At 56.8% G+C, this 13,103-nt stretch overlaps 1 protein-coding gene across 1 annotated transcript; it reads right to left on the reverse strand.

Moving 5' to 3' along the window:
• Positions 1-188: 188 nt before the first annotated feature.
• On the reverse strand, positions 189-11,914 carry RCC2 (regulator of chromosome condensation 2; the record flags this gene model as incomplete). Its single annotated transcript, XM_082009217.1, is given in 14 exon segments — positions 189-1,797; positions 2,141-2,218; positions 2,375-2,447; positions 2,593-2,698; positions 2,791-2,971; positions 4,379-4,545; positions 4,792-4,906; positions 5,181-5,269; positions 5,380-5,511; positions 5,657-5,800; positions 6,820-6,913; positions 8,922-8,971; positions 8,974-9,248; positions 11,907-11,914. Coding segments are annotated over 14 exon segments (1,617 nt in total). The 3' UTR covers positions 189-1,692.
• Positions 11,915-13,103: the final 1,189 nt, after the last annotated feature.

Consider the following 13,103-nt stretch of genomic DNA (forward strand, 5'->3'; position numbering starts at 1 on the left):
CGGGCACGCGCTGCCCCGGGTCTGCAGCCGGTATTAACAGGGAGCTGTTAAATATTAGAAATATAGAAAATATCGAAGGGAAATATTGGGGAGGGGAATAATTTGGGGGCGGAGGATGCCGGCGGCAGCAGGACGGTGCCCTCCGAGGGCTGCGGATTTAGTTTTTGGGGATGCTGGGCGCGCACGGCCGGGAGGAAAAAGCAGCCCCCGGCACGTCCCTTTGGTTAAATTAATTGAATTTAAATTAAACCCAAAATACAGAATTAAAGAACGGGGGTGGATAAAGCGAGCGGAGCGAGGGGGGTACGCAATGACGTCGTTTATTTAAACATTTACTCCAAGAAATATAAAAAAAAAACCAACCCCGTGAAGACAATTAACAGCACTAACCCAGGACCCTCGCGGCTGAAGGACGAGAAGTTTAATCAGGCTAAAAATATTTTCCTGAAGCAAAACGATGGGGTTTTTTTTCCGGGGGTGGGGGGGAAATTGGGTTTTTGGTGACTTCTCCACCCCGTTTTATCGGGGCTGCGGCATCCGCTCGTGCCACAGCCCCCAAAAAACCTAATATTGCTAAAAAATAGCGGAATATCCGACTTTTCCGCCCAGCTGCTCTCCCTGTCCTGGATCTTTTTTTTCTCTAACACCCCCCAAAATAACCCCCAACCCTAAAGCAAATGGAAAAAAAAGAAAAAAACCCCAAACACCTTTTTTTTCTTTTTTTTTTTTTTTCCTTTTTAACTGCAATCTTTCCCCGACCGGCCGCGAAACGCGGCGAAACGCCGTCCCCGAGCACCCAGCGCGCGCCGGCGGGGAGAGCAGAAAGGCCTTAATTAAAAAAAAACCCCCCCAAAAAACCCCAACCCAACCCAAATGCAACTCAACCCCATCCGTTAATAATTCAAAATAAAGCCTAAAAATTGAAAAAAAAGATGTTAAAATAAAATAAAATCACCCTTGGGTTGCGCGGAGGCAGAGCCGGGCTCTGCTCGAAAAGGCACCTCGTTTCTCCAGCACAGTGCACAGCGTCGTAGGAGGGACTTTGGGCTGATACCAGGCGCAAATAATTAATAATAATTAAAATAAATGAAGAATAAATCCAAAAAAAAAAAAAAAAAAAGCTTAGGTGACGTTTTAGGGATTCCCCTCTTCATACCTGAGATCTCCCCGGGGTGGGCGAGGGCTGCGACAGCGGGGAGGGGAACCCCAAAATGGTGCCGGGAGGTATCGGGGGATATTTGGGGAGGAGGGAACCCCCAAAATTGCAGCCCTCAAAGCAGGGGGGTGTTTGGGCAAAACGCCAAAAAATGGGAATATGGGGGGGGGGGGAAGAGGTGGTTTTTTTTTTTTTTTTTGCAGCTGCTCTTCAGGTCCCCGATTTTACCCCGAGCCAGCGGCCAAGGGGGTATTCGTGGCTGGGGGGAAAAAGGGGAAATAATAAGATAATAATTAAAAAAAAAAAAGGGGGGAGGGATGTAGAAAAATAAAAATAAAATAAAAATAATTCAAAAAATAAGCCTGGCTGTGCCAAAAGGTCCTGCTACAGTCGGGAACTCAAAAAGCCGCGGGGCGGGAGGGGAAATAACCCCCCCCGGGCTTTGAGGGGGGAGGACAGGTAGTTAAAACCGCGGCTGGCGTGGAAAAGCGGGGTTTTGGGGGGGACCCCGGGTCCCGGCGGCGGGGGGCAGCCCCTCAGAGGGTGCGGGGGTTGTACTCCGGCAGCTTGCGGAGCTTCTCTTTTTCGGCGTCGGTCTCGTCGCGAGCGATCACCAGGGAGTGAGCGTAGCCCATGGCCACCTGCGGGCGGGCAGAGGGGGGGAAACTGAGGCACGGGGCCACACGCCTCGCTCCCCGCTGCTTCCCCCCTCCCCTCTCTTACCCAGGACTCTGTTCGAGCATCCCATGGGTGTGAGGAGTTGCGTCCAGCCTCAGCCACCGTATTTATTTAAGGGGGGAGGCCCCTGCGCCCTCCCTCCGGCACCCCACGGGCGTGACGAGTCGTGTACAGCCTCAGCGGCCAAATTTATTTAAAGGGGGGGGGAGGTCCCTGCGCCCTCCCTCCAGCATCCCATGCACGTGACGAGTTGTGTACGGCCTCAGCCGCTGTATTTATTTAAGGGGCAGGGGTCCCCCCGCTCACCTGCTCCGTGTAGATCCCGTCCAGGGTCTTCACCTCTTGGGCGGCCGTCGAGGATTTGGGCTTGTGGTCCCCGTAACCCTGCCAAGCGCATCCCCCGGAGGAGGGAGGGGGAATCAACGGGGGGGTCGGGGCGGGGGGGTGAGAAGCAGCCGGTCCCTCCTGCTAGCGGCTGGGAGGGGCGGGGGGCTTTTTGGGGTGTGGAGGGGTTGGGGGTCCCCGGTAAATCCTCCTTACCAGTTCCCCGAAGGTGGGCGAGGGCCCCCAGCTGATGGTGCTCTCATCCGCCGCCACGATGATGCTGCTCTTCCTGCAGCGGGGTGCAAGGCAGCGTGACCCCGTGCTCCCCACAGCCGCCCCACCGGCGGCTGCGCCCCAAAAAAACCAGCAAATTGGGGTGGGGTTTGGGTGTTTGGGGTTTTTTTTTTTAAGGGGAAGGGGGAGCCGGGACTTACCCGCAGGCCAGGCTGCGGATCTTCCAGCCGCAGAGGTCCTGCACGGCTTTGGGGTACATGGTGGACTCCCGGGAGGTGTTGGTAGCACCCCAAAAAAACAAGCCGCCTGCAAAACCCGACACCGCCCGTCAAGCTACGGCACCCCCCCAAAACACCCCAAATAACGACGGATTTGCTTGAAAAGGCCAAAATCCCGACCTGTCTCGCTGACGGCGAAGGAGCACGTGTAGCCGGCGTAGATCTGCGCCGCGCCGCGCCCCGGGAAGTCGAAGAGCTTGACCAGCCGGGGCACCATCTCGTCCTTCTGCTCGGCGTGGCCCAGCCGCCCGTAACCCCCAAATCCCCAGGAGAAAACGCGCTTCTGCGAGTCCAGGACCAGCTGGGGGTGGAGAAACGTGTCCCCCCCCAACACCACGAGCAGCTGAGACCTGACCGCCTCGGTGCACGGAAAGCCGCGACAAAGGGCGGCGACCGCAGCGCGTGCTGCAAATGTCAATGCACGCTGCAAATCTTTATTTATCCTGAAATGCACGCTGCAAATCTTCAGCCTTAAACGCACACTGCAAGTGTTTATCCTGCTATGCACGCTGCAAGTCTCTACACTTACGTGCATGCAGCAAAACTTGATCTACACTTAAATGCACGCTGCAATTCTCGGCTCTTAAATGCATGCCGCAAGGATTTATCCTCGCATGCATGCTGCAAGGATTTATCCTCACATGCTGCAAGGATTTATCCTCACATGCTGCAAGGATTTATCCTCGCATGCATGCTGCAAGGATTTATCCTCACATGCTGCAAGGATTTATCCTCGCATGCATGCTCCAAGTATTTATCCTCGCATGCATGCCGCAAGGATTTATCCTCACATGCATGCTCCAAGTATTTATCCTCACATGCATGCCGCAAGGATTTATCCTCACATGCATGCTCCAAGTATTTATCCTCACATGCATGCTCCAAGTATTTATCCTCACATGCATGCCGCAAGGATTTATCCTCGCATGCATGCTGCAAGGATTTATTCTTACAGGCATGCTGCAACTATTTATCCTCGCACGCTGCAAGGATTTATCCTCGCATGCATGCTCCAAGTATTTATCCTCGCATGCATGCCGCAAGGATTTATCCTCACATGCATGCTGCAAGCATTTACCCTTGCATGCATGCTGCCAGGATTTATCCTTACAAGCATGCTGCAAGGATTTATCCTCGCATGCATGCCGCAAGGATTTATCCTCACATGCATGCTCCAAGTATTTATCCTCGCATGCATGCTCCAAGTATTTATCCTCGCATGCATACTGCAAGCATTTACCCTTGCATGCATGCTGCCAGGATTTATCCTTAAATGCATGCTGCCAGGACTTATCTTTACAGGCATGCTGCAAGGATTTATCCTCGCACGCTGCAAGGATTTATCCTCGCATGCATGCTGCCAGGATTTATCCTTAAATCCTTAAATGCATGCTGCAAGGATTTATCTTTACATGCATGCTGCAAGAACTTATGCTTACGTGCGTGCTGCAAAACCTTATCCTTACAGGCATGCTGCAAGGATTTATCCTAAAATGCACGCTACAACTCTCTGGACTTAAACGCACGCTGCAAAGCTCCATCCTTAAATTCACCCCGCAAACGTTTACCCGTACGCGCACGCTGCAAATCCCCACCCTTAAATGCTCCTGCAAGCATGTACCCGTAACCGCACGCTGCAAACCCGTCCTTCAACGCCTGCTGCCACTTTTTTCGCGTTGCAAGCCCGCTTGCCGACACTGAGGCGTACCGTGTGGTTGGCCCCGCACGCCACGTCCCGCACCACCACGTTGGGGACGGGCAGGATCTGCCCGTCTTTGGTCTTCTCGATGAAGATGGCCACGCGCCGCGGCACCAGCTCGCAGTCGTACTCTATCCGCTGCGCCCGGGCGATGAACTTCCCGTCCGAATTATGCCCTGCGGAACGACACCGGGATCGGAACGCGGCGTCCCGCTCCCCGTTATTCCCAAGCCAGCTGCAGACCCTCCTCCTCCTCCTGCACCCCCCTTTTTACTCGCCGCTCCCCCCGCCGCTATTTTTGCTGGAGGCGAAGGGGACGGTTGCCCAAATCGGGGAAACTGAGGCAGGAAAACATTTTTTCTCCTCCCCCAATCCCGTAATAGCTCCAAATTGGAATAAATCACCCCAAAATAGCACCGTACCCAGCTGCCCGTACTCGGGGCACCCGAAGGAGTAGAGGTTTCCTTTGCAATCCATGATCATGCTGAATTCGGCCCCGCAGGCCAGTTTGGTGATGGGCTGCCCGTTGTACATGATCTGCGGGAAAAGCAGGAAAAGGGCTTAAAAAAAACGGGAAAAAGCCCCGTTTCCCAAAGAGGGACCCCCCAAAATCCTCAAATCTGTGGGTCTATTTTAAATTTTGCGTTTCGTTCCCCCACCGCCGCCGTAAACGACTCCCTCCCCCAGAGGGATGCTCGCGCGGGGTTTGGGCTCCGCGAGGGATTCGGGTTTTGCGATGAGAAACCCCCAAATCTGCTGTTTTTTTCCCCGAAAACCACAGAAGGGGAAGCACGGAAAAGAGCGGCGATACCTGCGTAGGGCTGGGCACGGCGTCCGTCTGGTTCCCCAGCCCCAGCTGCCCCATTTTATTCTCCCCGAATGCGAACACCGAGCCGCTCTCTGCGACCCCAAAAAAAAAGCGATTTAAAAAAAAAAAAAAAAAATTGTTGTTTTGGGGCAAAACGGGCTGTTTTCGGACAATTTGCCCCGAACTTGAGGGTTTTTTTAACCTGTAAGCGCCAGCGTGTGGTTCCGGCCGCAGGCTGCCAGCACGATGGCTTCGCCCCCCAGCACCTCGATGAGCTTCGGGGCTTCCACCCGCTTCGTGTCGCCGTGTCCCAGCTGCCCTTTTTCATTGCGCCCTAAGCAAACAAACAAAAAAAATCCCCTTTTTTCGCAGCGGAACGGCAGGACGAAGCCTCCCGGCGACGTGCCCAAGGGTTGTTTTTGGTTTTTGGTGTTGGTTTGGTTTTTTTTTGGGGTGCAGCCCGCAACCCCGAGGCTCACCCCAGCTCCAGAGCTTGCCCTCGGCGGTGATGAGCAGGCTGTGAGCGGCGCAGGGTCCCGAAACCACGCTCCGCACTTGAATACCTGAGAGACACCCGTACCTGTGCGGCCCCCACAAGTTCTGGCCCAGGTTACGATATGCAACTGTATTAAAAAAAAGAAAAAAAGGGAAAAAAATATATTAATGAGAAAAAAAGTTAATATAAACGCATTAAAAACCAGCAGGGAAAAAAATTAATTGCATAAAAAAAAATCAGCCGCGCGTTCAGTTGGCTTTGCGGGAGATCCGGCGCAGCCCACGTTCTGGCCCGGATGACGATACGAATTGTAACGCCTCCCCAAATCAATTCATTTCCAAAATTAATTAAGTATGAACCCGCTAAAATAAGCGGAAAATTTAACGGCGTAAAAAATTGGCAGCGCGTTTATTTGGCTTTGCGGGAGATTCGGCGCAGCCCAAGTTCTGGCCCGGATTACGCTACGCGACTGTGGGGAAGAAGAAAAAACACTCCAAAAATATTAATTAAGTAAAATAATAATTAAATACAAACGCATAAAAAATAAGCAGCAAATCTAATTAAATACAAAGGCGTCAAAAAATAAGCGACGCGACTGCTTTGCAGGAGATTCGGCGCACCCCGTACCCCGAGTTCTGGCCCACGTTACGATACGAACTGAAACTCCTCCCACGTTAATTAATAAAGAAAAGAATTAAATATAAAGGCGTAAAAAATAATCAGCAAATTTAATTAAATATAAAGGCATAAAAAATAAGCAAGGCGGTCGGTTTGCTTCGCAGGAGACGCAACGCGCCCCAAGTTCTGGCCAAGATGATGATCTGAACTGTAACTCCTCCCAGAAGTAATTAATAAAAGAGGAATAAAATAATAAAATAATACATTTAATTAAATAGAAAGGCGTAAAAACAAGCCGGGAAACGAATTCCAATACAAACGCATCAAAAAGAAGCGGCGCGTTGCTTTGGCTTCGGAGGCGACGCGGCGCGCCCCAACGCGCGACGGGTTTAAAAGGCGCAAACCCCCTAAAAACCTGGATTCGAAAAGCAAAAATTCGATAGAAACGGGTAAAAATTAGCGGGAAAACCCGTAATTAAACGGGAATCGCGCGGAGGAGGAGGGCGCCGGGCTCTGCAGGAGCCTCACCTTGCTGCTTAGGCACTTCTTTGCGGCCGATGAGGTCCCAGTTGGTGGCTCCGAAAATGAGGAGCTGCCCCCGGCAGCGGGGACCCTCCAGCTTCTGCAAGAGACGGGGTGGGTCTCAGCCACGGGGACAGCGGGGACGCGGGGGACATCAGGGGTGTGGGGGACGTCGGGGATATTGGGGATGTGGGGGACACTGGGGATGTGGGGGACGGTTGGGACATGGGGGACATCAGGGACACGGGGGACATTTGGGACACGGGGGACACATTTGGGACACGAGGGAGATGAGGGACACGGTGGGGACATTTGGGACAAGGGGGGCATCTGGGACACGGGGGACATTTGGGACACGAGGGAGATGAGGGACACGGTGGGGACATTTGGGACAAGGGGGGCATCTGGGACACGGGGGACATCTGGGACATTTGTGACACCGGGGACACAGGGGACATTTGGGACCTGGGGGACATGAGGGACACGGGGGACACATTTGGGACACGGGGGACATGAGGGACACGGTGGGGACATGAGGGACACGGTGGGGACATGAGGGACACGGGGGACATCAGGGACATTTGTCACACCAGGGACACAGTGAGGACATTTGGGACGGTGGGGACATTTGGGACACGGGGGACATCAGGGACATTTGTGACACTGGGGACACGGGGGACATTTGTGACACGGGGGACATCAAGGACACGGGGGACATCAGGGACACGGGGGACACTTGGGACATGGGGGACATCAGGGACACGGGGACATTTGGGACATGGGGGACACAAGGGACATGCAGGGACGTTTGGGACATCGTGGGGGACATCAGGGACATGGGGGACGTGGGGGACACGGGGGACAGGGGGGACATTTGCAGCTTCCCCCCTCACCCCCTGCCCCCCACAAAGGGCCCCGGGGCCGAGCAAAAAGGGGGGTCAAAACGGGGGGGGGGGGGGGGCGTGTCGCTTCCGGCCCCCCAAAACCACGCCAGAGCTTGCGGGGAGCGGGGGCTGCCTGGGAACAGGGGCGGGCTCACCCCAAAAACAGGGGAAAATGGGGGCGACGGGGGGGTGCAGGCTGGGGGGGTGAAGCTTTTGGGGGGCAATGAAGTGGCTCGGGGGGGCAGTCTGGGGGGCAGGGCTGTGGGGTGCGACTTGGGGGTACGTCAGGGCTGGGGGAGCGCAAGGGGTGCGATACAGGGGTGCGATGGGGGTGGGGGTCACTAAGGGGTGCAATGGGGGGTGCGGCAGGGGGTGCAATAGGGAGTGCACTGGGGGTGCAAGGGGGGTGCAATGGCGGGGTAATGGGGGTGCCGGGGGTGCAATGGGGGTGCAATGGAGGGGTAACGGGTGCAATAGGGTGCATTAGGGGGGTGCAATGGGGTTACAATGGGGCTGCAATAGGGGAGCATTAGGGGGTGCAGTGGGGTTACCAGGGGGTGCCAGGGCGTGCATTAGGGGGGTGCAATGGAGGAGCATGAGGGGGTGCCAGAGGGTGCAATGGGGTTACCATGGGGGTACCATGGGGGAGCATTAAGGGGGTGCAATGGGGGTGCCAGAGGGTGCAATGGGGGGAAATGGGGGTGCATATGGGGTGCAATGAAGGGTGCATCGGGGGGTGCATTGGGGGTGCCAGGGGGTGCATTAGGGGGTGCAATGGGGGTGCATTAGGGAGGTGCAATGGGGGAAATGGGGGTGCATTAGGGGGGTGCAATGGGGGTGCCGGGGGTGCTTTAGCGGGTGCAATGGGGGTAATGGGCGTGCATTAGGGGGTGCAATGGGGGTGCATTAGGGGGTGCAATGGGGGAAATGGGGATGCATTAGGGGGGTGCAATGGGGGTGCCGGGGGTGCATTAGGGGGTGCAATGGGAGGGTAATGGGGGTGCATTAGGGGGGTGCAATGGGGGTAATGGGCGTGCATTAGGGGGTGCAATGGGGGTGCATTAGGGGGTGCAATGGGGGGAAATGGGGGTGCATTAGGGGGTGCAATGGGAGGGTAATGGGGGTGCATTAGGGGGTGCAATGGGGGAAATGGGGGTGCATTAGGGGGTGCAATGGGGGTGCCGGGGGTGCAATGGGGTGCCCCGGGGGTGCCGGCCCACTCACGACGCGCTCCTTGCTGTGCTCGGGTTCGCAGATGACGACGCTCTGGCCCTCGCCGCCGCGCCGCCCCCCGCGCCGGGCCCGCCGGGCCTCCTCCCGCCGGGGCTGCCGTCCCGCGGCCGCCCGGCCCGCGGCGCCTCCTCCTCGCTGCTGCCGCCGCTGCTGCCGCCGCGCTCCGCCCGCGGCCTGCGCCTTCCCCCCGCCGGCGCCGCCGCCGCCGCGGCCGGCCCGGGCCTCCTCCTCCTCCTCTTCCTCCCCGCCGCCGCCGCCGCCCCGTTGCCCGGGTCCGCGTCCCACGGCGGCCCGCCGCTCTCCGCCGCGGCATGGCGCCTGGGCGCGGGGCGCGCCGTCACCGCCCGCCCGGGCCCACGGACCCCCCCAGGCCCACACGGGGCCCCCTCAGGCCCACACGCCCCCCCCAAACACCCACAGACCCACGGATCCCCCAGACCCACACAAGGCCCCCCCAGGCCCACACAAGGCCCCCCCAGGCCCACACGCCCCACACAGACACCTCGCCCGGCCCACAGACCCACGGACCCCCCAGGCCCACACGGGGCCCCCCCAGGCCCCCACACAGACACACCCCCCCCGGCCCCCAGACCCACGGACCCCCCAGACCCACACATGACCCCCCGAGACCCACGGACCCCCCCAGACCCACACAGGACCCCACCCCGACCACACGCCCCACCACAGACACAGACCCCTCCGCTGGCCCACGCAGACACCCCCCCCCCCGCCCACACGGGACCCCCCCAGACCCACACGCCCTCACACAGACCCACAGACCCCCCCCCCCAGACCCACAACTACCCCCAGACCCCCGGCCCCCCTCCACAGACAGCACCCCCCCCCCGGCCCACGCACACGATCCTGGACCCCCCACCCACTCGGGGGGCACAGAAGAGCTGGGGGGGTGGGAGGGTGAAGGGGGTCGCGGGGTGATACCCACCCCCCGCCCCCCAAGTGCGCTTGGGGAAAGTTTTTGGGGGGGGGGGGAAGGGAAGATGTGCAAAAGGCGGGATGCGGGGGGGGTCTGCAAAACGGGGGGGCACGGGGGGAGCGTAACGTGGGGGGCTGCAAAAGGGGGGGTGCAAAGGGGGGTCGGGGAGCGGGGGGGGGTGCAAAAGCTGGGCTGCAAAAGGGGGGGTGCAAAGCGGAGGCTTTGCGGGAAGGGGGGGGGGGTGCCAAAAAACACCCGGGGCTGCCCCCACCCCCTCCCCACCTCTGCCCCCCCCCCCCGGGTGCTGCGGGGAACAATGGGCGCCGGCCCCGCCGCACCACGTGGATCCGCCGGCTCCTTTTTTTTTTTTTTTTTTTTTTTTTTTGGGGGGGGGGGGGTGTGTTTAAGCACCCCTCCCCCCTCCTCCCCCCACCCCCCAACTCCCTGCTCCCCCCCCACCCCAATCGCAAACCTGGTTTTAGGGCGAAGGGTGCAGCATAAAGCAAGCAACAACTCGGGGCCTTTGCAATATTTTTGGTGGTGTTTCCTGTGGCAGGAGAAGAAAAAAAAAAAAAAAGGTGATTTTTTTTTCCCCCCCTCCTTTTTTTTCTTCTTTTTTAGGGTCTTCCCCCCCCCCCCCCCCCCTTCGCGCCCACCCACCAGATGCACTTAAAAAATGTAAATATGAGCCTCCAGAACGAATGCTACGATGCAAAACAGAAACACATGTACGGGAAAGCGGAGAGAGGGGGGAAGAGAAAAAAAAAAAAAAAATTTTGAAAAAAAAAAAAAAATAAATCTTGCTTCGGAAAGGAAGAGGCTGCAAAAGTCCGGCTCGGTACACACAGCTCCATCTTTAGGACAGGAAGACTCGGGGAGGGCGAGAGCGAAGAAATAAAGCGAAGGGACGGCGCGAAGGGATTCCCCTCGGGCGGCGATGGACGCGCTCCCCGTCTCGCTTTATTCCCTTCGGGAGCGCAGGTTCCCTCGCCAGCGGCCGTGAGGGGTTTTGGGTGGTTTTGCAAGAGCGAAAACGCGCTCGCTCCCCTCGTTGCGAAGGGGGTTGCTTTTTATTCTCCCCCTCCCCAAAAGCACGCGGTCCCCTTGGCGCACGGTGAGATTTTTGTGGGAGCGAAGGCTTCTTGCAAAGCAAGTTTTATCGCGGGGGGAAGACGCGCTCGGTCCCAAAAAACGATTTTTAATTTTTTTTTTTTTTTTTTACAGAGGCGAAGACGCGCTCCCGCTCCTCGTTGCGGAATTTTTTTGCCAGGGGAAGATTCCCTTTCTCGCGAAGAGAGATTTGCGGGAGCGGAAGACGCGTGCGTTTGCCCCGACCGTCCTTAAGCGGCTTCAATTTTCGCCGTCCTCGTGCCGTCTTGTGCAGGCACACCGGGACGCGATGCAATCGCAACGCGGGATGCGATTGCAGCGTGTGATGCGATTGCAGCGTGTGATGCGATTGCACTGTGCGATGCGTTTGCATGATGCGATGCGATTGCAATATTGCGATGCGATTGCAATATTGCGATGCGATTGCAATGTGCGATGCATTCGCCATACGTGGTGCAATTGCAATTGTGTGATGCATTTGCAATCTGCGATGCAATTGCGATTGGGGCTGCGATTGCAATACGTGATGCAGTTGCAATGTGCCATGCAATTGCGATTGGGGCTGCAATCACAATCGTGACGCAGTTGCAATATGCGATGCAATTGCGATTGGGACTGCGTCTGCAACACGTGACGCAATTGCAACGTGTGATGCATTTGCGATTGCGACACGTGACGCAGTTGCAAGACGTGATGCAATTGCAACTGGTGCTGCAATTGCAATTTGAGATACAATTGCACGACGTGACGCAAATGCACCACGCGATAAAATTGCAATTTGTGCCGCGTTTGCAATTCGGGGACCCACGGGGAGCAAAAACACCGCAAAATGCCAAACCGCTGGCAAAACCCCGGCGTTATTTAAGAAAAATAACCTTCTCGGGGGCTTAAAGGGGGGGGTAAACAAATTTTAAAATATATCTGTTACTTACTGAATCATCCACGAAGCATCTCGGCGCGGCGACCTCCCGTCCCGCCGATGCTCCGGCAGGATTTGGGAGATCAAAGGTTGGATGGAGAAAAATACGGCGCGCCGCGTTCCCCTGGGAAGGAGGGAAAGAGGCACCGCGGCCTCAAACCATCAGCACCCAAAAAAAAAAAAAAAAAATTAAAAGAAAAAAAAAGGGCTTCTGCTGGGGAGGAATAATTTGGCGGCGATGATTTCCCCTCGCTGCCGGGATGGGTTTCGGCGTGCAGCCCCGACGCCTGGCCCGAATTTCCCCTCCCATTTACCTGCTTGCCCGGCTCAACGGCGGATTTTTCCCTCAAAATTTGGGGCTGCGACAAGTTTTGCTGCTTTTTGTCCTAATCCCGCTAGAAATGAAAAAGGAATGCACGGCTCCCAGGAGCAGGAGGGGGGAGACTTGGATTATTTAGTATTTTTTTTTTTCCCGTGATACCAGTAGCGACGTGATGTAATTAAAACGCTGCCGGCGCTGGAACCCGGCTGGTTATCCCTAAAAATATCCTTTTTTTTCCCCCAAAACGCCCACTGGGTTCTCCAGGGCGGATGGGAAGATTTCGAGGTGATCTCGGCAGGTTGCGTCAGGCTGTGGGTTAAACTGGTTTTTTCCCGGGATAAGGAAAAACTGGTCTTACCTGTTAATTCCCAAGGATGTCTGGGATGGGGAGCGGCTCACCTTGGATAACCTTGGCCTTGCTTTGCCTTTGCCCAATCCTGGATCCGGCCGCGGGGGTTTGCAGCCCCGACCGCTGGGATTTGGGGTATCCCTGGGGATGGCGAGATTTGGGATGCACCCGCAGCAAACTGGAAAAAGGGTTTTTTTTGCAGCAAAACCCTCTGCGAAAATCCGCCCCCGGCACGGGGAGAGGGCGGCTTTGGGCGCAGCGTGGGAGCGGGCGCGGGGGGATTTGCATACCCTGCCTGCAGCGAGCGAGCCAGAGAACCGGCTGGCGCATCCGGCGGGAGATTTGCTGCAAGAAATGCAAATTCCGCTCCTTTTGCAGCCCGGTCGCATCGCCCGAGTTTTTAAGCAAGTTGCTGGTGCTCTGGGAGGTGATTTATCCTCCCAGGGAAGCCTATGTCGAATTTTCCCCAGCCTTCGGCACGAGGCAGAGGGGAAGTTAAGGTCTGGCTCGCCTCCGGCCAGCGGGACGGAGTTTCGGGA

Source organism: Phaethon aethereus (genome assembly GCF_964289735.1).
Source record: "Phaethon aethereus genome assembly, chromosome: 21".
Lineage (NCBI taxonomy): Eukaryota > Metazoa > Chordata > Aves > Phaethontiformes > Phaethontidae > Phaethon > Phaethon aethereus.